The sequence below is a fragment of the Capsicum annuum genome, chromosome 10 (assembly GCF_002878395.1).
Source record: "Capsicum annuum cultivar UCD-10X-F1 chromosome 10, UCD10Xv1.1, whole genome shotgun sequence".
Taxonomy (NCBI): Eukaryota; Viridiplantae; Streptophyta; class Magnoliopsida; order Solanales; family Solanaceae; genus Capsicum; species Capsicum annuum.
The window spans coordinates 220,914,062-220,934,819 of record NC_061120.1 but is presented as its reverse complement, the minus strand read 5'-3'; the positions used below and the strand labels follow the sequence as shown (position 1 = coordinate 220,934,819).

The 20,758-nt window shown below is 34.3% G+C and overlaps 4 protein-coding genes, 1 long non-coding RNA gene and 1 other non-coding gene across 7 annotated transcripts; 4 read left to right on the top strand and 2 right to left on the bottom strand.

Moving 5' to 3' along the window:
* Positions 1 to 3,483: 3,483 nt before the first annotated feature.
* On the bottom strand, positions 3,484 to 5,089 carry LOC124887686. The gene is made up of 2 exons (XR_007045541.1): positions 4,966 to 5,089; positions 3,484 to 3,784 (listed from the first exon to the last, which is right to left on the bottom strand). It is a non-coding gene; the product is annotated as an uncharacterized LOC124887686 (long non-coding RNA).
* Positions 5,090 to 7,280: 2,191 nt separating this feature from the next.
* On the top strand, positions 7,281 to 7,717 carry LOC107843985 (40S ribosomal protein S28). The gene has a single exon (XM_016688437.2). The coding sequence runs from the start codon at positions 7,282 to 7,284 to the stop codon at positions 7,477 to 7,479; it is 198 nt and encodes a 65-aa protein (XP_016543923.1). The 5' UTR covers position 7,281; the 3' UTR covers positions 7,480 to 7,717.
* Positions 7,718 to 11,061: 3,344 nt separating this feature from the next.
* Positions 11,062 to 11,480, top strand: LOC107843986 (40S ribosomal protein S28). Its single transcript, XM_016688438.2, has one exon. The coding sequence runs from the start codon at positions 11,063 to 11,065 to the stop codon at positions 11,258 to 11,260; it is 198 nt and encodes a 65-aa protein (XP_016543924.1). The 5' UTR covers position 11,062; the 3' UTR covers positions 11,261 to 11,480.
* Positions 11,481 to 12,667: 1,187 nt separating this feature from the next.
* On the top strand, positions 12,668 to 15,678 carry LOC107843987 (40S ribosomal protein S5). 2 transcript variants are annotated; one of them, XM_016688439.2, is made up of 5 exons: positions 12,668 to 12,818; positions 12,888 to 13,032; positions 14,495 to 14,766; positions 15,103 to 15,306; positions 15,448 to 15,670. In XM_016688439.2, the coding sequence occupies exons 2-5, from the start codon at positions 12,925 to 12,927 to the stop codon at positions 15,500 to 15,502; spliced, it is 639 nt and encodes a 212-aa protein (XP_016543925.1). In that variant the 5' UTR covers positions 12,668 to 12,818; positions 12,888 to 12,924; the 3' UTR covers positions 15,503 to 15,670.
* A 266-nt stretch (positions 15,679 to 15,944) lies between these two features.
* On the top strand, positions 15,945 to 19,553 carry LOC107845187 (ethylene-responsive transcription factor ERN1-like). The gene has a single exon (XM_047397548.1). The coding sequence runs from the start codon at positions 18,505 to 18,507 to the stop codon at positions 19,345 to 19,347; it is 843 nt and encodes a 280-aa protein (XP_047253504.1). The 5' UTR covers positions 15,945 to 18,504; the 3' UTR covers positions 19,348 to 19,553.
* Positions 19,554 to 20,298: 745 nt separating this feature from the next.
* TRNAM-CAU lies at positions 20,299 to 20,370 on the bottom strand. The gene has a single exon. It is a non-coding gene; the product is annotated as a tRNA-Met (tRNA).
* Between the last annotated feature and the right edge of the window lie 388 nt (positions 20,371 to 20,758).

Genomic DNA, 20,758 nt, shown 5'->3' with positions numbered 1-20,758 from the left:
AATTTTTTATAGTTATTATGCTATATCGTTTTTAATACATGTCTACTTCGCAGTTTTAATCGTGACTTTAATATATCATCCCTAATTACTTATTATGGTTATTTAAGCATTAAAAAAATTATATTATTAGTATCCTATATAGGAAGTCACAATAAGAAGCTGAAGCAGCCTGCTCATATTCGACATGCCTGGCTCAGCTGTTTCAATCGTGATTTTACTATATTACCCCTAAATAATTATTATAAGTCATTTACATATTAAAAAATTAATAATATTTAATAAAAAAATGAAAATAGATATTTATAACATGACTGTTTCAACTACTTCAATCGTTATTTTACTAAATTACCCATATTTAATTACTATAAGTCATTTAAGTATTAAAAAGTTAATAATATTTAATTAAAAAAAAAGGTAAAATAGACGTAAAATGATAAATTAATTTTTGATGTTTTAAATTAACGTAACGTCTTAGATGGAGCCACTTAAAAAAAATTCACAAGGATTTTTTACAATAATTTTACTATGTCACTTCTAATTAGTAGAATAGGAAAAATATTATAAATCACAATAATTAAGAACTTAAATTATTTAAAAAATATAATCAACTATCAATGCACAAAAGTTTTAACAACTTAAAATATCGTTATACAAATTTCATCAATCTAAATATAATATTATATATCTAACTTAGAATTTATCAACCAAACAAATAAAACTTTAAAATGATAGAATTATACATAATGTAAAAATTTTAAGGATCAACACTGAGTCGTGCGTAGCACGGCATAAGCCGGCTAGTATATATATATATATATGGAGTCAAATGTCTATATAATAGTCATCCTCTATAACAACATTGATTATGATCAACTTTTTTAGTAATCGATTTCTCTGTTAGTTATATCATACGTTCGCTATAACAAGAAAAAGAATTCCAACATAGAATGCCGTTATAGAGAGTTTCGACTTTCATGTATATATACTAAAATATCTAATTTGAGATAATTCATATGTAGTACTCCCTCCGTTCATTTTTATTCGTCAATGTTTCTCTTTTCGAGATTAATTTGACTAAATTTCAAAGTTAAATTAAAGTAAATTAATTTAAAATTTAAAATTTAAAATTAAATGGTTGAAAACTATACAAAAATACTATAATTGCAATCTTTCTCGTATTAATATGATGAGAAAAATTACATTTTAAAATGATAGGTTAAATTTCATACAGTTTGACCTCGAGAAACAAATCAGCAACGAGTAAAAGTGAATAAATGAAGTACTTAATTAATATTGATATATTTTTAGCATTTTTATGTATTTGAACATAATTCTATTAGTTAATTAATTAATCAATCTCCATTATTGACTATGATTAGGGATACAAAAGTAATTTTAATGAGCTTTAATATATAAATATTATACTTTCCTTAGGGTTTTATTTCAAAATACGTTAGTGCTGCTTGAGCTTTTTCTTCAGCCGTCATAGCAGCTTTCAAGGTTAGCTTTTTCTTTTAAATTTGAATTAATTAATTGTTATTTTTACTATGACTTGATGTTTTAGCTCAACTTAGATATATATGATTGATTTAATCATGGATTGTTATTGGTTTTCTTTTTTCTGAATTAATTAGATAACATGTGTATTTAAGTCATTATTTTTTTATTTTTTTTCAATTAATAAGCGTGGTGTCTGAGTCCGTTTGTGCCTCGACTAATTGCATGTAATACTTGCCACACCTTCCATTAGCTAGTACCACATACTTACTTGGCCTAGTACTAAAAAATCAAGAAAATTTTATTATATTTTTTCCTTTCTATCCTTGATATTAAATAACTGTATAGAGCGGTACTAGTCCAATTTAGAGTTTGAATATATCATTAATAAAGTTAAATTAGTAAAATACATCTCTAATTAAAATGAAGCGGGAATTACTCTGTCTATCAGGGTTAGAACAGATAGGAAGAAATTATCTAATGTTTTGTCTTTGCTTGAAATTAAGCTTGAGACCTTATGGTGTCCAACCTACTTCATTTACCATTAGACGTGCGGCGCGCCCTTGGGTGGTCATTGTGTTGTTTTGTTAGAATTATCTAATTGTTTGGGATTAATGGCTTAAATATTTAGGGCTATTAGGTTTGAAGGTGTGGAAGGGGAGCCTTAGAGTAATTGGTAAAGTTGTTGTCATGTTGTAACACCCCGCATTTTTCGGGTTGGAAATCAAACCGTCGCTCCTATGCGTATATATCCGAACTAAATGATTCCTTATTAATATATGTGTGATGATCACTCCTATAGTGTGGGAAAACCTTTGAATATGAATTGAGGTCACAAGAATCCCCTTACTCTAAGACGAGTTGAAAACAATTCTATCGAATAAGTTTTTAGTGAACACTTCAACTTGGGTCAACTTTCGACGACTATAACTTCTTGTATACAACGAATTAGAGGGCCTACTATATATAGAATGAAAGGTCTTCGAAATAGCTTTCCAACGGTACCAATTTCTCCGAAATCCGACGCCCGAGCGAAAAGTTATGACTTTGCAAAGTGGAGTATTCCATCCAATCTGCCTTGCATCTGCTTCAGCAGATTGGAAGCAGTTTGACCACAGGTCAGGGGCAGAACACACTGGTTTGATCTGCTTTGCAACTGCTTCAGCAGATTGAGAGCAGATTGGCCATAGATCAGGGTCAACTTCCATCGACCATAACTTTCTGTATATAACGAACTGGGGGGACTGCTATATATCAAATGAAAGGTCTTTGAGTCTTCTTTCCAACGCAACTGATTTCGTCCAAATCCAACATCGAAGTAAAAATTTATGCCCAATTTACTTCAGCATGTCAGCCTGTCAACTGAGGGACTGCTGCGACTTTTTTGTTTCCTTAGGGGTATTTTAGTCTTTCTCCTCGACCCCAAAACGTGAAAACAGAAGATTTAAGACATTATTGAGCAAAATATGTTCATTCTTCACCGTTTCCTCTCAAATAAAAACCCTAACTTCTCTTCCAAAGATCAAGAAATCAAGCCTCAAGTCGAAGATTTTCAAGGAACAAATCAAGATCCGAGTTCTACTCTTTAAACTAAGTAATCTAAGGTACTGGGGTTTTCCTAAATTTACATGGGCGTAGTAATCTCTTCTTAATCATGTTAAAGATTTAGAAATCATGAATTCACAAAAAGGGTTTGGATTTATAATTAGATTCATGCTTTTAAAGCTTTTGATGATATTGATTTGGTCTTGAGGCCTTTCCCCCAAATTTGATTTATAATCATGTATAAGTATATATATATATGTGTTTTGATGAGTTGGAATGATGAATTGAAAGCATGAACTACTAGAAATCTCACTCTTGTTTACCAAGTTTGTCACGACCCGAGTCGGGGCCCTAGCCGTGACGGGCATCCATAACAGTGAAGGCTCGAGCACCCTTCTCTATCTGGCAATCATACACACTTTCATATAACGTGAAGGAAAATGCGAAATATTAAAACAATACGGAATCATGGTCAATATCACAATTCGATTGAGCAATCTGGAATGGACTCCATAAACCTCTAACAACATCTAACATCGATCTGCGAAATCTCTAATACATCTAAAATTGACTTCTGTCTGGAATCTGGGACAAAAAAAACCAGTCGGGCCATGAATCAAAATAAAATAACAATAACAAGTTTCATAATCAGGCCTTCCGAAGTAAGGGAAGCTCACCAGTTACAAACTTCTGACAAGTCAATCTATTGCTTAACGGGACCCCAGGACTGTGTCTCAGAATCCTGAAATATAGGAGGTCAATACAGATGTATTGGTACGCAGAGCAATCCAAAATAATGTACTTTTATATATAACATAAGTGAGAGCATTTCATAAAGCGTTATGCATAAAATAATTTAAAACACATGGGCAACTTCAAATGATCATTCAAACAATTCTGTAGATGCAATACCATTCTTTATTTTACTTCTGAGTTAGGTGGTACACCCTACAAGTCTAACAGTCCACGGGCTATATGGAATCTGCCCTTAACTCGGCAGCCAAGCCCCCAACCCAAGTTTGCCGCAAGGGTTGGAGTTTTTGTTCTGATATGCCACAGGGCACTAGGCCAACGTATAATTCCTCTTTGGGAACATAATAACTCGTATCGGCAAAACACGGTTTCGGGCAAAGAGTTTTCTGAACTCGTGCCTTCTTTGGGTAACCACCTAACTCTTTTAAGTCAAATTTTAGCCTTTTCTAAACATGTAGCATTCTAAGTTCAAAGTCTAAAAAATCTAAAAGAAAATCTGCATTTTGTTCTGTTCTGTGTTACTATGGCATTATCTGAATTGGTATCGTCATACCAAGACTTGCAAGTCATATTTGTGAGCCATAAAATATCATAGTACAGTCTTTTCTTTCAAAACATAAAGTTTGGACCACCATACTTCAAACAATTCAAGAAGATTCATATTTTCAAAGCATTTGTCAAATTATAGGAAGATCACTGTTTTCAGCATTTCAACAAATATGTGGTGGTCATGAAATTTGTGACAAAACATGCAATCTTCTTAGTAAACAGCTTTAACATCAAGTAAAACACCCTCTCTTCAATTCAAATCCATAATCTAGTCATAAACAAAAAATAAGACATTTGTATCATGCTTCTAACAATGCATTTCGAATAAATCGTAGCTTACGAAAACAAGAAGCTTGTAAACAAGAGAGGGATTTCTAGTAGTTCATGCTTTCAATTCATCATTCAAACTCATCAAAACACATACAGATATATACTTATATATGGTTATAAATCAAATTTGGGAGAAAGGCCTCAAGACCAAATCAATACCATCAAAAGCTTTAAAAGCATGAATCTAATTATAAATCCAAAACTTTTTTTGTGAATTCATGATTTCTAAATATTTAGCATGATTAAGAAGAGTTTACTATACCCATGTAAATTTAGGAAAACCCCACGTACCTTAAATTACTTAGTTTAAAGAGTAGAACTCGGATCTTGATTTGTTCCTTGGAAATCTTGGACTTAAGGCTTGATTTCTTGATCTTTGGAAGAGAGGTTAGGCTTTTTGTTTGAGAGGAAATGGTGAAGAATGAACATATTTTGCTCAATAATGCCTTAAATCATCTGTTTTGAGGTTGAGGGGAAAGACTAAAATACCCCTAAGGAAACAAAAAAAGTCGCAGCAGTCCCTCAGTTGACATGCTGATGTAAATTGGGCATAACTTTTTACTCTGATGTTGGATTTGGACAAAATCAGTTGCGTTGGAAAGAAGACTCAAAGACCTTTCATTTGATATATAGCAGTCCCCCCAGTTCGTTATATACATAAAGTTATGGGAGTTGGCCCTGATCTGTGGCCAATTTGCTGAAGCAGTTGCAAAGCGGATCAAACCAGTGTGTTCTGCCCTTGATCTGCTGAAGCAGTTGCAAAGCGGATCAAACCAGTGTGTTCTGCCCCTGACCTGCTTCCAATCTACTGAAGCAGATGCAAGGCAGATTAGATGGAATACTCCACTTTGCAAAGTCATAACTTTTCGCTCGGATTTTGGAGAAATTGGTACCGCTGGAAAGCTATTTCGAAGACCTTTCATTCTATATATAGTAGAACCTCTAATTCGTTGTATACAAGAAGTTATAGTTGACGAAAGTAGACCCAAGTTGAAGTGTCCACTAAAAACTTAATCGATAGAATTGTTTTCACCTCGTCTTAGAGTTAGGAGATTCTTGTGACTTCAATTCACATTCAAAGGTTTGTCCACTCTATAGGAGTGATCATCACACATATATTAATAAGGAATCATTTAGTTCGGGTCTATACGCATAGGAATGACGGTTCGATTTCTAGCCCGAAAAATGCGAGGTGTTACACATGTAATCAGGAGGTCATGGGTTCAAGCCTTGAAAACAACCTCTTGTAGAAATGTAAGGTGAGGCTGCGTACAATAGATCCTTGTTGGTTTGGCCCTTCCCCGGATTGTGCGCATACCGGGAGCTTAGTGCACCGGGATGCCCTTCAGGTTTGATTGAAATAAGGACATCTTTGTGTGAGTAAAATGAGTTCTTGCCTTGATGGTGCAACTTTGAGGTTCCTTGAGAAGTATAAATGATTGGGTGTAGGTTCTTTACTTTTTATATACAAGTTGTACTATGCTAGGAAAGTTGAGACTCCGGCGATCTCAACTTTAGATTTTTACGGAGGAGAGAAATGAGGGATAAAAAGAGGAGGGCAATATATGACTTTTCGTTAGAAAGTCTCACGATTACATGTTACTAAAATATATATAAAGCACAAGAAAAAAAAAAAACTAAGCAGTTCTAACGCGTCTCTTAGCCAATATATAGGGGTTGAAACTTAGTCCATTTCCGAGCTATATAGATCAGCGTAGTATTGTAAAGCTCATACTGCCATGCATTACGTTGTATGATTTCTCAATACATTATTAGAAATGATTGCCTTACGGGAAAATTTGCATTATGGCATATGCAAAATTGTTGCTTACAGCAAATTGATCAGGAGGTAGTAACAAAGAAATATAAACATGTGGACTTGATGCTCTCCTCAGCCTTATTTCGGTCATCTAAGTTCCTTTGGCTGGAAAAGATACGTGAACCTACAATAGCGGTAGCTGCTAAGTTACTGTGTAGTGGTGTTTAGTTTCCTCCAATGCATAGTTTCTACGTCTCTTTGATGCATTAACCAATGTGAAGGATAGTTGATATTTTGCGAAGCATACGTTACACCTGATGTCGCAGAGGTGTAGTAGGTGTTGAGATGTTGCGAATGCAACTAGTTTTGATTCTGCTGCTGAGCTAATGCTTTAATAGGTGAATGCCGGAGTGAACAGCATTTGAATATTGAATTCTCTTTAGAGCTATGTTGCTCGGACTCTTCAAAAGTGTCGATGTCGCAGAGGTGTAACAGGTGTTGAGATGTTACAAATGCACTAGTTTAGATTCTGCCGCTGATCAAATGCTTTAATAGGTGAATGCTGGAGTGTTGTTGCATTTTAATATTGAATGCTCTTTCTTTAGAGCTATGTTGCTCGGACTCTTCAAAAATGTACTATTTTTGAAGGATCTGACACGGGTGTGGCAACATTTTGGAGAGTTTGAGCAACTTAGCTTTAGAGTACTATCGTTTGCTTAAGTGAATAGAATGCCATATGCTATTCTTTGGTGTGGTTTGTTTGTCTTTCGCCTGCTATTGTTTCAGTCGACCCCTCCCCAAGTTTTCATCCATTATGGATACTTACAAATTATCGTGTATTTTGCAGAATGGAATCTTGTACCAAGCATGCTGTCGTGGTGAAAATCATGGGTCGTACTGGATCGAGAGGACAGGTGACTCAGGTGAGAGTCAAGTTTCTTGACGACCAGAACAGGTTTATCATGAGAAACGTCAAAGGACCAGTCAGAGAGGGTGATATTCTCACCCTGTTGGAGTCTGAGAGGGAGGCCAGGAGATTGCGCTGAGCGCATATTTATGAATGCCACATCGAAATTTCCTTGAATACTTGATACTGGCCGAGATTTAGTCCCCCGGATTTAATAGTATTCGGTTTTGTTTGCTTAGACTCGTAAATTTGGACCTGTCGATTTCGAGTTTATAACCTTTATTCGTGTAATTTTGGTGCACTTCAAAGTTTTTGGAACAGTTTTATGATAATATTTTGCTAGCTTTTTCATCAATGATGATAACTAATGGTTCTTATTTGTTTGTGTTGGGTGAATGATCATCCATCTATCATCTTGGATCTTTTCTAAATTGTTCCTTATCTGTCATAAATCTGTTGAGAGATACGTTGCTCGGACTCTTCAAAAATGTCAACTGGACGTGCACAAATGTGTTGAGAGATATGTTGCTTGGACTTTTCAAAAATGTCAATTGGACGTGTTGGATTCTCCAAAAGTAGCTTATTTTTGAAGAATCTGATACAAATGCGGCATAAAATGAAGTGTCCATGCAACTTAGGTTAAGAGTCCATAATGCCTTGATCCAGTTTGACGATCGGGAGAAATAAAATGAAATCAGGATTAAGTCGAAAAACAAGCATTGATCAGGTTTGACAATTGGGAGAAGTGAAATGAAATCAGGATTAAGTCGAAAAACAAGCATTGATCAGGTTTGACGATTGGGAGAAGTAAAATGAAATTAGGATTAAGTCGAAAAAGAAGCATTGATCGGGTTTCGGGAGAAGTAAAATGAAATCAGGATTAAGTCGAAAAAGAAGCAAGGCTATGAATATTGTGACGTATCGCCATCAATAGCAAATATGTCACTAACAAAGTGTGCTTTGATGATCGGGAGAAGTAAAATGAAATCAGGATTAAGTTGAAAAAGAAGCACTGATCAGGTTTGACGATTGGGGAAAGTAAAATGAAATCAGGATTTAGTCAAAAAAAACAAGCAAGGCTATAGATACTATGACCCAACCCAATCAATAGCAAATATTTCAAAAGCAAAGTGCTATAACTATATCATTGCAAGCAAACAATTAGTTACCTCTGCTGATTGTGATATTCTTCTATGTTTAAACTTGTAAGATTTATCCAACCAAATCATTGGAGATAATTTTCAAATTCAATTATTTCTCTAATTGTATTAGTCAAATAGAATATTAAGTTTTGTTGGTTGGTTCAATGACAACGAGAAGTGGATTCATTAGTTCATTATTTACTACGTATTGATGGAACGATAGAATCGATAAAGGTTACTTATGAAGGAAATCTTTAAAAACCTTACTGTAACTTAGAAGAAAAGAAGAATTAACCTACATAATCGCTCAAATTTTAGAAGAACTAACCTGCATAACTGCTTCAATTGCTTAAATTGAAAATAGTCGATTAATTTAATGTGCAACACGTGTACAATGTATAATGAATTTATAATTACACGTAAGTAAATAAACAACAAACCTGGCCAAGTAACAACAAAGATGTTCTTTTCGGTTAAGTTCATAAATGATCCTAAAATTGGTTGGTCTTGAACTCTTAATATTCGTCCCTCATAAATAAAGTCTTACAAATATGACCTCCATAAGGGGAGGTCTTGATTTTTTGTTTACAATTAATACATTTTATCCACAAGGCAGACATTCTAACTGTTGCCCACAAGGCAAACGTTTATGATATTTCAAGACAATGAATCTGCACAACTGATCAAAAATTCTGCCTAATTGATAAAAATTAGAACTTAGGTATATTGCTTGTAAGAAAGACGTTCTAACTCTTGCACATAAGACAGACACTCAGAATTTTTTTCTAGACATTGAACCTGATCAATTGACAACAAATTCGACCTTTTTGCAAGAGTTAAAACATATTCAACAGGAACAACAATTCAAGACCACACACTTTAGAGGACAAAAATTCAAGACTGGGCATTTAGATTACAAAATTTCAAAATCGACCACTTTGGGGGACACTAGCCAAATGTCACTAACAAACAAATTTGTAACATTGGATTTGGGCCTAAAAGCCCAATATTTACTGGGCCAACATCCCCGGCCCACCTCCTTCCTTTGACGATACCCTAGTATAAAATCTGTAGGGTTTTAACAATCTCCATTCTCTTCATCCAAGCAGCAGCATACAACACAATCGCTTCTCCTCTAAAGGTAACTCTTTTAGATTTGTCTTTTTTCTTCTAATTCTATAATAAGATTCAATATTTTAGCTCAACTTAGATTTGTGTTGATTGATCTAATTAATATATATTTATTAATACATCCTTGTATTGTTTTTTGATTTAACGTTGCCTGATCATCAAAAACTAGGTATTGATAAACAAGTATTCCTTTTTTTTTTTCTGGTAGAAAGTTAATATTTTGATATCTTTGTTTACCTTTTTTTTTTTTTTTTGAATTATCTCATTGATTAGGTTAGTTCCTTAAATTTTATGGTCATTAGTGTAATGTTTGGTTGAAAATAAGTATGTCTTTATGCTGTAAAAGGTGAAGTCTTCACGGGAAAAGTGTAGATGAGTGCTCGTATATTCTTTACTTTTAATATAGCACTTGTATGTAAAGAGAAAGTTGAGCTCCTGTTAGATCAGCAGTGGTAGATTTTTTAATAGAGAATATAATCAGGGAATCAGTGAGAGAGAGGAGGAAAGATCAGATTTTTTTATGGTCCTACATTTACATGCTACCAGAATATACATATATATGTGTGTGGGGGTGTGGGGATGGGTGGTTGCGTGTGGGTGGGGGTTTGGGGGGGTTGTGGGCGTGGGAGATGGAGCTACAAGAAAAAGATACTTAGTGTTAACGTGTCTCGTAGCTAAACCAGGTGCAAATTTAGAGGTAAATTAAGGGGAAATTGAAGGGATCAATTCTTCTTGAATACAATTTTTGCTTCCTTTTTTAGTGGTGTACTCTTGTTGTAGAAATCCTAGATTCGCATTTATGCTAAACCGTACTCGGTAATTCACTAACAAAGAAGGATCTAATTTAGACTAACTATAGAGGTTATCTAACATTTGTGATGGTTGGTCATATCACCAGTTGTTAGACTCTTTTTTTTTTTTTTTTGCTACATTAGTGTAATGTTTGGTTGAAAATAAGAATGTTTTTATGTGGTAAAAGGTAAAGTCTAGTCTTTTTGTCTAATGTGTAGATGAGTGCTCGTATATTCCTTACTTTTAATGTAGCACTTGATTCTGCAATAATTGAAGCTTCTATGTTTTAGTATCCGGTTGTGTGTATTTACTTCCAGTGCATATCTCTATGTCATTCACATTTGTTATGTCTGTTGTAGCATTAAACAGTGCAACGGCCGATGGATAGTTAAAATTTTGTAAGGTATATGTTTAAACCAAGTTCCACACCTGTTGTCGTGGAGGTGTAATAGGTGCATAGACGCTCATGGGTCTGATCAAATTCTTTGATATTTGGACATGTTGGACTATGTTCCTTTTGAATGTTGGTTTCTTAAGTTAAATAGAATGCTTGGTTTTATTGTGGTTTGTTTGGCTTTTGCCTGCTATTCTTTAATTTGAACCCTGTTGATTTGTTATCTATTGTGATGTCTTATGAGTATATTCTGCGTTTGCAGAATGGAATCTTGTACCAAGCATGCTGTCGTGGTGAAAATCATGGGTCGTACTGGATCCAGAGGACAGGTGACTCAGGTGAGAGTTAAGTTTCTTGACGACCAGAACAGGTTTATCATGAGAAATGTCAAGGGACCAGTCAGAGAGGGTGATATTCTCACACTGTTGGAGTCTGAGAGAGAGGCCAGGAGATTGCGCTGAGCAATGTTTACGAACGACACATTGAAATTCCCTTGATGAATACTTGATATTGGCTGGGATGTAGTCCCTATTTAATAGCCTATGTTTTTGTTTGCTTAGTCTCGTGTGTTTGGACATGTCGATTTTGGTCATTTTGATGCACTTCAGGATTTTGGAAAAGTTTTATGATACGTAATGTTTTTCATCAATGGCAGCAAACTAATGGTTCTTGTTTGTTTTATGAATCTGTTTTGTTTTCTTCTGGGAGAATAGAAAATTATTTCATGTCTCAGATTAGAGCCTTGAGTATGTATTCGCCTTTGATTGGGAACAAGTTTACGTCTAAAGTGGGACTTTTTGATACGAATTTGGCTCCACCATGAGTATTGTGGTTGACATGTAAATACAATTGAAGTTTGAAGGTTGTGTTTTCTCAACAACCAACACTCTCCATGCCAATAAACCGTCCAAAGTCCATAACTCTTGAAGGAGTAATCAATTTCTATATTTCATATCGAAACAATGAATCTGTTTTAATAAACAAATGCAATTTCGCAATAATGTCTATATATAACAAGATCAATCTACGGACGAAAGGGGCCTAAATTTTTGCAAACTTGTATGTCAAAATTTTCAATTTGAACGACAATACATGAAAGTAATTCATACTACTACAACAGCATATCCATTCTAATCTAACAAGTGGCGTATGGGATATGGATATGGGAAAGATAAAATGTACGCAGGTCATTTCTGACAATGCATTCGAATCAAGGTTACAAAAAAAATACAACAACAAAATGAACGTTATTAATACAACAACAATAATATATTCATTCTAATATAACGACTGAAGTCTGAGAGAGATAAGATGTACTCAAACCGTTTCCAATATATTCTTAGCTCAAAAGAGAAGTATTCGAAGCAAGGTTAAAAAAGAAAAAATAACATAAATATACACCTTAACTTACCGTATTTATACAAATTTCCATCCTTACGAAGTAATTACAAAATCTCAACTAATTATGTATCTCCGTTCGATGTATCGGAAGTTAATTATGTATCTCGACAGATCCAAAATTGGAAAAAAATATATAGAAAGTTAATTATGTATCTTTATAAAATTAAAAATATATCTTCGTTGAATGTATTATGCATCTCGACAGATCCAGCATCGAAAAAATGTATCAAGAGCTAATAATGTATCTTTACAAAGGAAAAAAAAGTATCTTTATTGGATGTATTGAGAGCTATTATGTATCTCGATAGATTCAAAATTGAGATTTTCAGTAATTATGTAATATTAAGATTTTCTATAATTAAGTTTCAAACTGTCGTAATTTGTGTTGTCCATGGCAACAAAATGAACTTGATTAAACACGGGCCTCATCTATAATTGTATTGGACTTGGACCTATACAAAAAAGCCCAACATTTACTGGGCCGAGCTAAATCACCTTATAAGCCCAACCCTAATCCACTAAACTGTACTATAAATTCTCTAGGGTTTTCCCATTCTCCACTCCTTTATACAAAGCACGCAACTCACAGGCGAGAGAGCAAAACTCTTCTCCTTTAAGGTAAGCCGCCGCCGCCGTTTCTCTCCGTTTAAACTCTTTCGCATTGCTTAAAGTGTTTGATTTATACAGGTGAATTTGTGCGAGGAAGAGAAGTAGAAGAAGAAAAATGGACGCAGGTGTTGTAGCTGCTACTATTCCTGCTGATGGAAGCCTAGAGAGTAAGGTTCATACTGATGTTATGCTGTTCAACCGCTGGAGTTATGACGGTGTTGAGGTGCAATTACTTTTCATGTTATCTATTTCTTCTTCCTTTGCTAGGTTTGTGATAATTTAGCTCATTTTTGTGTTTTTAAATATGATGAATATTGTGTATTTTAGTGCTTGAATGTTTGGAGTTTTGCTGTTATATTTTTTGGCTGTGATATTTTGTGTTTTTGTTCGAAGAAAATTGCGATTTGTAGGTAATGGATATGTTTGTTTTTGCTCGCCTTTTAGATGTGACACGGTTAAAAGCTGCTAACTTGCTCTTTATTTTGCTAAATTCGAAGCTAGTTCACTTCCTTTTGTGTTGGAAATTGCGATTTGTAGAACTTGATTATCTAGATTTTTGCTGTGATATGCTTAAATTTGCTTGATAGCTCTTTCTTTTGCTAGATTCAAAGCTAATTTACTTCATTTTTGTGTTTTTTATTTGATGGAAATTGCGATTTGTAGTACTTGGGTATATAAATCTGTGATGTTCTTATGTTTTTTGTGAAATGGTTAAAGATGCTGATTGATCTTTTTTTGCCAGATTCAGAGCTAATTACTTCATTTTGTCTTCTTTTGTATGAAGAAAATTGTGTTTTGTATTACTGGAATATCTATATGTTTTGAAAGACAGAATAAACTGGTTTGTTTGTAGTTTTGTGAGGTTTTATTAACTTTCATGAGTGGTAGGGTTAAAAATTGATTTTTATGATATTTTTCAGCCTTAAGAGGCTAAATATTAACTTACATTTACTTGTCCATTGTTTTGATTGTATGACAGTAGTATTACTTGCTCGTTGTAGTTCTTCATGACATTTCCTTTCATGGAGTTTATCCGTTATTCAAATTCATTTAACATATTCTGTATTTCACAAAAAAAGTTTTATTTGCAATTAGAATAACTGGTCTGTGTGGTAATTTTCTACCTAGGGTTTGCCATTTCCGGTATTTCAAATGAAATACATCAATCTAGAATATTTTACCTGCTCTTTTTTTTCAACTCAATGGAATAAGATATAAAAAAAAGCAGTAAGATAATAATGTGGTAGATGGGAAGACAGCAATACTAGAACTGAATCTTTATTAATTGGCTATTGACATGAATCATCACTGCCTATCTTGTTCTATTTAGCACTAGAACTCTATGTTTCCTAAATGGTATATAAAGTTTCAACAAGACTAAAGGCTCAAGAGTGAATTTTATTGAGTGAAGGCACTAAAACGTTACAAGAACCTTACCTTTATCAAACTGGTATCAACTATGTAAATCTTTTCTTCCACACTGCCCTATTTTTTACTAGTCTGCATTGATCGAAGAGTCAGTAGTTCTTAGTTGACGTGTGAATTTTTTCTCAATAGCTTTCTGTGGTGAATGTTCTTCTCCATCTGCCTTTATACTTGAGTATTATTTTAAGCTCCATTAGTGATGCTGAAATATTGAGTACAATTTGAGTCATCAATAACTATGGTTTCAATTTCTGGTGTAGATCAATGACATGTCTGTTGAGGATTACATCACAGCAACCGCTAACAAGCATCCAGTTTACATGCCACACACAGCTGGTAGATACCAGGCCAAGCGTTTCAGGAAGGCTCAGTGCCCAATTGTTGAGAGGCTCACCAATTCTCTCATGATGCATGGTAGGAACAACGGGAAGAAGCTGATGGCTGTTCGCATTATTAAGCATGCAATGGAGATCATTCATTTGTTGACAGACCAAAACCCAATTCAAGTCATTGTTGATGCTGTTATCAACAGGTGAGCTCAGCTGATGTACCCTTAATTCATTTTCTTTGGCAAAGGTGATTTGTGGGGGTATGGTGGTGGATCAGGAGGCTCTGCTTCTGATTTCTTGGTTCTGCTCTTGCCAAATTGTTGCCTGTTTTGATATAAAATTATTTGTTCAGTATTTGCAAAAAATTGGTTTATTTTTGCAAGTACTCAACTTCAATGTTTTAAATTCTGGTGAGTAATTTCATTCAATGTGGATGCTTTAGACTCTTCTTCTAAGCACCATTTCATCCAAATATGTTTATATGCCTACTATTATCTATTGCATTGATAGCTTTATCCTTTTTCCATTTAATCATTTAGTGGGCCAAGGGAAGATGCTACTCGTATTGGTTCAGCTGGTGTTGTCAGACGTCAAGCTGTGGATATTTCTCCCCTTCGCCGTGTTAACCAGGCAATCTATTTGCTGACAACTGGTGCTCGTGAGAGTGCTTTCAGGAACATCAAGACCATTGCTGAATGCCTTGCTGATGAACTCATCAATGCTGCTAAAGGTTCTTCAAATAGGTAAAAGACTAAAGATTTTGAGTGTTTGCTATTTTAAGTCATACCTAAATATGTACAGGATTGGTGCACTTTTTCAAATACCTTTCTTTGGACATGTGCAACCATATTGCTTACTACTGTCGATGGTTTTTGTTTGTGCAGCTATGCCATTAAGAAGAAGGATGAGATTGAAAGGGTTGCGAAGGCCAATCGTTAAGAGATTGTTGATGTTGGAGCACCTTTTACAAGAGAGATTTTGGTTATGCTGTTTTCTCGTTTCTGTTTTCGTCTAGGCATTATAGCACTTGCTATTCCCTGTGGATTTAGTTTCTTGGAGGATTTATATTTGGTATTGCTATAAATGTTAAATTTTGGAGTTCCTTTATTTGGGTATTCAATAGTTTTGTTATACACTTGGTTGCTTGAAATTGTTTTAGATGTTGGAAGTATGAAGCTCCTTCAACTTGATGAAATCTTTTTGAGAATGCGAGTCAGTATGTTTGTTCAGTCAAGATCCTTATGTCCACCATTTCCCTATAATGATGGTCTATATCAGGAAACCTCTTCAATGAGGGTCTGTTGTAAACCTCTCTATCTAGGGGTAAGGTCTGCAATTACTCTGGGTAGTTGTTCGGTCAGTAATTGTGTTTTTTCACAAGATGTTCGGCCAGTCTTCTACTTCCAGTTGTCTGTGTTGTTACTGGCTTCCTTCTTTTCTAGGCTTTGCTCACTCTTCTTTGCCCTGACCCAATTAGTTATGATTGAAGAACAGTGTTCCAATGTCTGCATTTAGATTTAAAACTTATCGTAGCACAGTATCGTCTACTTTTTGTTGATGTTCCATCACGGTCTTCCCTTTTCTATCATGACTTGGGCTACTTTCTCTCAACCCAAGAGTCTTCGTTGTTCCATGCCTTGATCCAATTAGTAATAATTGATGAACAGTGATTCGTTATCTGCATTAAGGTTTAAAACTTATTGTAACACGACGTCACTTAAAGAGCGTTCATTCATTAAACAAGAAAATGAATGAGAGGAGCAAAAAGTTGAGGTCAACATCAAGATAGCAACCATAGGTAGTTGCTTTAGTAACCTAATCCCAATGGGGCATTTTTTAAAGTTTAGACGAATCTTATACAACAAGGCTTAATTATTAAATAGAAAACTATTTTATGACAACACTTGAAAAAGACATTAATCTTCTCTAGTAATCCACACTATGGTATCAATGATTATGATAATGAATGATTTTGTGTTATATATACACGTCATTGTATTAATCTAGAAAGGACAGTTCGATGTACTAAAGTTCCAGCTATGTGCGGGATTCGACCACAAGAGTCTATTATACGCAATCTTATTTTGAATTTCTGTCAAGAACTGTTTAGTCTATTATACACAATCTTATCTTGAATTTCTGTTGAGAACTGTTTTCAAAGCTTGAGCATTAAAACTTATTGTTTTACATTAAAACCATAACTGATCAAATCATATAAGAAATCTTGAAGAGATATGTAATACATAGAAATTAAACTTTGATATAATTGGCATCTCACATTCATCAATTTCCAATTCTTCATATTAGCAACCTTCTTGTCCTTGTGACTCAATTTGAAGTTAACATTCCAACCAAAAGTGCAAATTTGGATTTTTTTGACCAAAAAAATGTTATGTTGGAATTGGAACATTAAAACTCATTGCAAATAGATAATTGCTAGGACATTATCAATTGAGAAAAATAATAAATATAAATAGTTTTCTTTAAATCAATTTTAACCTTTTGTTATTTGGATTGTTTAAGAAGCTCTCTATTTTGCCTCCAAGTGGCAGTATTTCCTTAACCTTTGTAATTTTCCTCTCATTATTTAATTGACCTTAAATAATGCTAACCTTTTACTAAGTCCAACTATGATAAACCAAATGAAATTTCATAAAAGTGTCTTCCCTCACTTATGTTTCTAATAAAATTTTCCAATAATTCCATCAATATAATTTTATAATACCATTCAACTAACATTATTTTCAACTAAGTTGTTTATCATCTTAATAAACTTGACAAAGTTTTGCATGATTGCTAATATGGAAATTTATAAGTAGCTAAAAGTTGATTTTTCAGTGTACATTTTATTTGAGTCGAAGGTTTATTAGAAACAGTCTCATTCCCTCACAAAGGTAGGAACAAAATTTACGTATATCCTATCCTTCTCAAACTCCATGTATGAGACTACATCGGATATGTTGTTGTTGTAATCAGGTCAATCAAAATTAAATAGAAATTTGGATTGAAAGCCAAAAATCTTGTAGAAAATCAGTCAAAAACATTGATCAAGTTTTAGAAAAAGAAACACTATAAAAAATAGAGAGGAATGAGTCATCTTTTGAGATATAATAATATATTTTCAATTTTTAAATAAGAAAAAAAGGAACAATATTTACCTAATACCAAACAAACACAATAAAACAACATAAAATGAGACAACTCAACTTCTTAACTATAGATACCTCAATGCTTACTATTTTTCTTTTTAATAACTATCTGGTATTCACTGGCTCGACTAATTCAAATTTGCACCGCATTAAATAGCGCTCCTTATAAGAGTTTTCTCCATATCCCAAAGTAGAGGCCGGAACCACTATGCAACTAATGTGTTCTACAGAACTAAGTAGCTTTGGCGTAAACTTTGTATTTGTGTCAAAGATCTAATAATGTATAACTAATTAAGCCACAACCTGGAAGTTTTCATCTCTATAATCTACAACGGCAACATAGCCAGCGTAGCCCCACGAGTGGGGTCCGGGGAGGATAGAATGTACACAAACCTTACCCCTACCTTTCCAGAGGGACTATCTTTTCTATAATCAGAACACATATAAACTCAAAATTCTAGCCCAGCCCGAATTTTTTTGTCTTTAAGCCTTGTAAACAACCTCTACCAGAAATGCAAGATAAGGTTGCGCATAATAGACTCTTGTAGTCTGACCCTTCCCCACGTGTAATGGGAGCTTTAGTGCACCGGACTACCTTTTTGTTTTCAACATCAATAAAATAAGAGGTTGCTATCTCAAAGCTTCATTTGTATAAATAAAATACATAGCCACAACAACAACAAAAACAAAGACATGTAGGTAAAACTTTCTACAAAAACCTTTTAACAACTCTAACTAAACACCCTCATTACTCCAAACTTGCCTCTTCTTTTTACATAAACTTTGTTTCCAATGGAAATTAACTTCCAAACACATCATCATAAAGAAGAAATCTCAATGAAAAAAGCAACCAAATTCAACAAGGGAAGAAAAAGAACCAACAATACTAGTAGTAGTAGTAGTAACAAATTTGTTGGTGTAAGGCAAAGGTCTTCTGGAAAATGGATAGCTGAGATTAAAGATACAACACATAAGAAGATAAGAATGTGGCTTGGAACTTTCGAAACTGCTGAGGAAGCTGCTCGTGCTTACGATCAAGCTGCTTGTCTCCTTCGTGGATCAAACACGCGAACAAACTTTGTTACTACTCGCGTTTCTTCAGACTCTCAACTTGCTTATCGGATCAGAAATCTTCTCGATAGTAAGAAATCTTCTTCGACATGTAGTACAGGTAGTATAGTTCATTCAGTTTCTGGCGCGAAAATTCAAGAAAGTCATGAAAAAGTGGTTAGTTCTTGTGATGATGATGAGATAACAATACAAGAAAATCAACTATATAAGCCTACAACAACGAATATGACAATAGCGGTTAGTGCTGAGTTTCAAACAAGTTGTGATCGGCTATATGAATCCTCGCTGACTAATACTGAAGACTTGTATAAGCCTGATATGATGAGTTGCTCGAGTTCGTGTTCATGGGGATTTGAATATGCTCAGGAATTGTTAGATTTTCCTATTTTGGATGAGAGTAGAGGCGAAATGGGATATACGGAATTTGAGAGAATGAAAGTAGAAAGGCAGATATCAGCATCACTTTATGCTGTGAATGGTGTTCAAGAATACATGGAGAGTGTTCATGATCTTGATGATTTATCTCTTTGGGATCTTCCTCCTTTGTGTTCTTTGTTATCGTAAAATTCATCAATGGTTTCTTTTACCAATCATATTTCGTGTAAGTTCTATATTTGCTTTGTCTTTTTAAAAAAGATGAAAGATAGCTTAGAGTTGATTGAGCATAATCTCTGCTCGCTTCTCGTGTCTCTAAACATTGTCTTGTGAAGATCTGTCAAGTGTCTACGACATATTTGATCAGTCTCGTGATGAAGAGAAGTCTTTTCTGATATTGGTCGAGTATAATCTTTGCTCGCTTGCAGTGCCTCTTAGTCTTTTATTTGACAATGTCTTCTGAAGATCTCTTGAGTGTCCGTGAAATATACTATCAGTGTCGCGATGAAGAGTAGTCATTTATGATATTGAAAGGTATTGTCACGACAACTCAATTAGTCAAATAAACTTGTAGAAGCTCCCCATGGTTTAGTAACAAGGAGGGGTGCTTTTTCTTCATCCGCTGTATTTTAAAACGTCATAGAATTCTTGATCAATCAGTTTATATTGTCACGATAACTAAACTAGTTGAAGCTACCCGTGGTTTAGTCACAAGTAGGGGTACTTTTTCTTCATCCGTAGTACTTAAAAACATCATAGAATTCATGATCAATTAGTTTATATTGTCACGATAACTCAACTAGTTAAGTAAACTAGTTGAAGCTCCCCATGGTTTAGTAACAAAGAGGGGTATTTTTTATTCATCCGTAGTACTTAACATCATAGAATTCATGACCAATCAGTTTATATTGTCACGATAATGAGGGGTATCTTTTCTTCATCCGCTGTATTTTAAAACATCATGAAGTTCGTAAACAAAAGATTTAGGCACTGTTAAGAAGTTCCCCATGGTTTAGTAGTAACAAGGGTTATTTTTTCTTCATCCGCTGTATTTTAAAACATCATAGAATTCATGATCGACCAATTTAAGAAGTTGGTAAAAAAAGAGATTTGGGCACTGTTAAGAAGCTACTCTGCATATATCAGAGCCAGGTTTCGATCCTGGGACCTGTGGGTTATGGGCCCACCACGCTTCCGCTGCGCCACTCTGATGTCGTTGATGTCTGTCTGCTCCTTTTTTATTTAACTAAATTGAAGTTAAATTGGAATCTTCGATGTTGATATCTATATTCAAATCAAATAATTTGTTATAGTAAAACAAGATATCCTTCTTATATTCCCTGAATAAATGTTTTTTTCTAAGGAATATTGTGGACAATTGACTTACATAGTTACTAAGTAACTTACTATGAACAATTGATATCATTTGATACAATATCTAACAGTAATAATTTACCATCATAGATTATGATGCAGATAATAAATTTCTCTTCATTATTAGCGAAATGTTTCACGGAAGTGGGATATTCTAACACGAATTCAAATCAATGGAGCTTTAAAATGGATATCGAACACTAGATTATACTCTTAGCTTGCAATA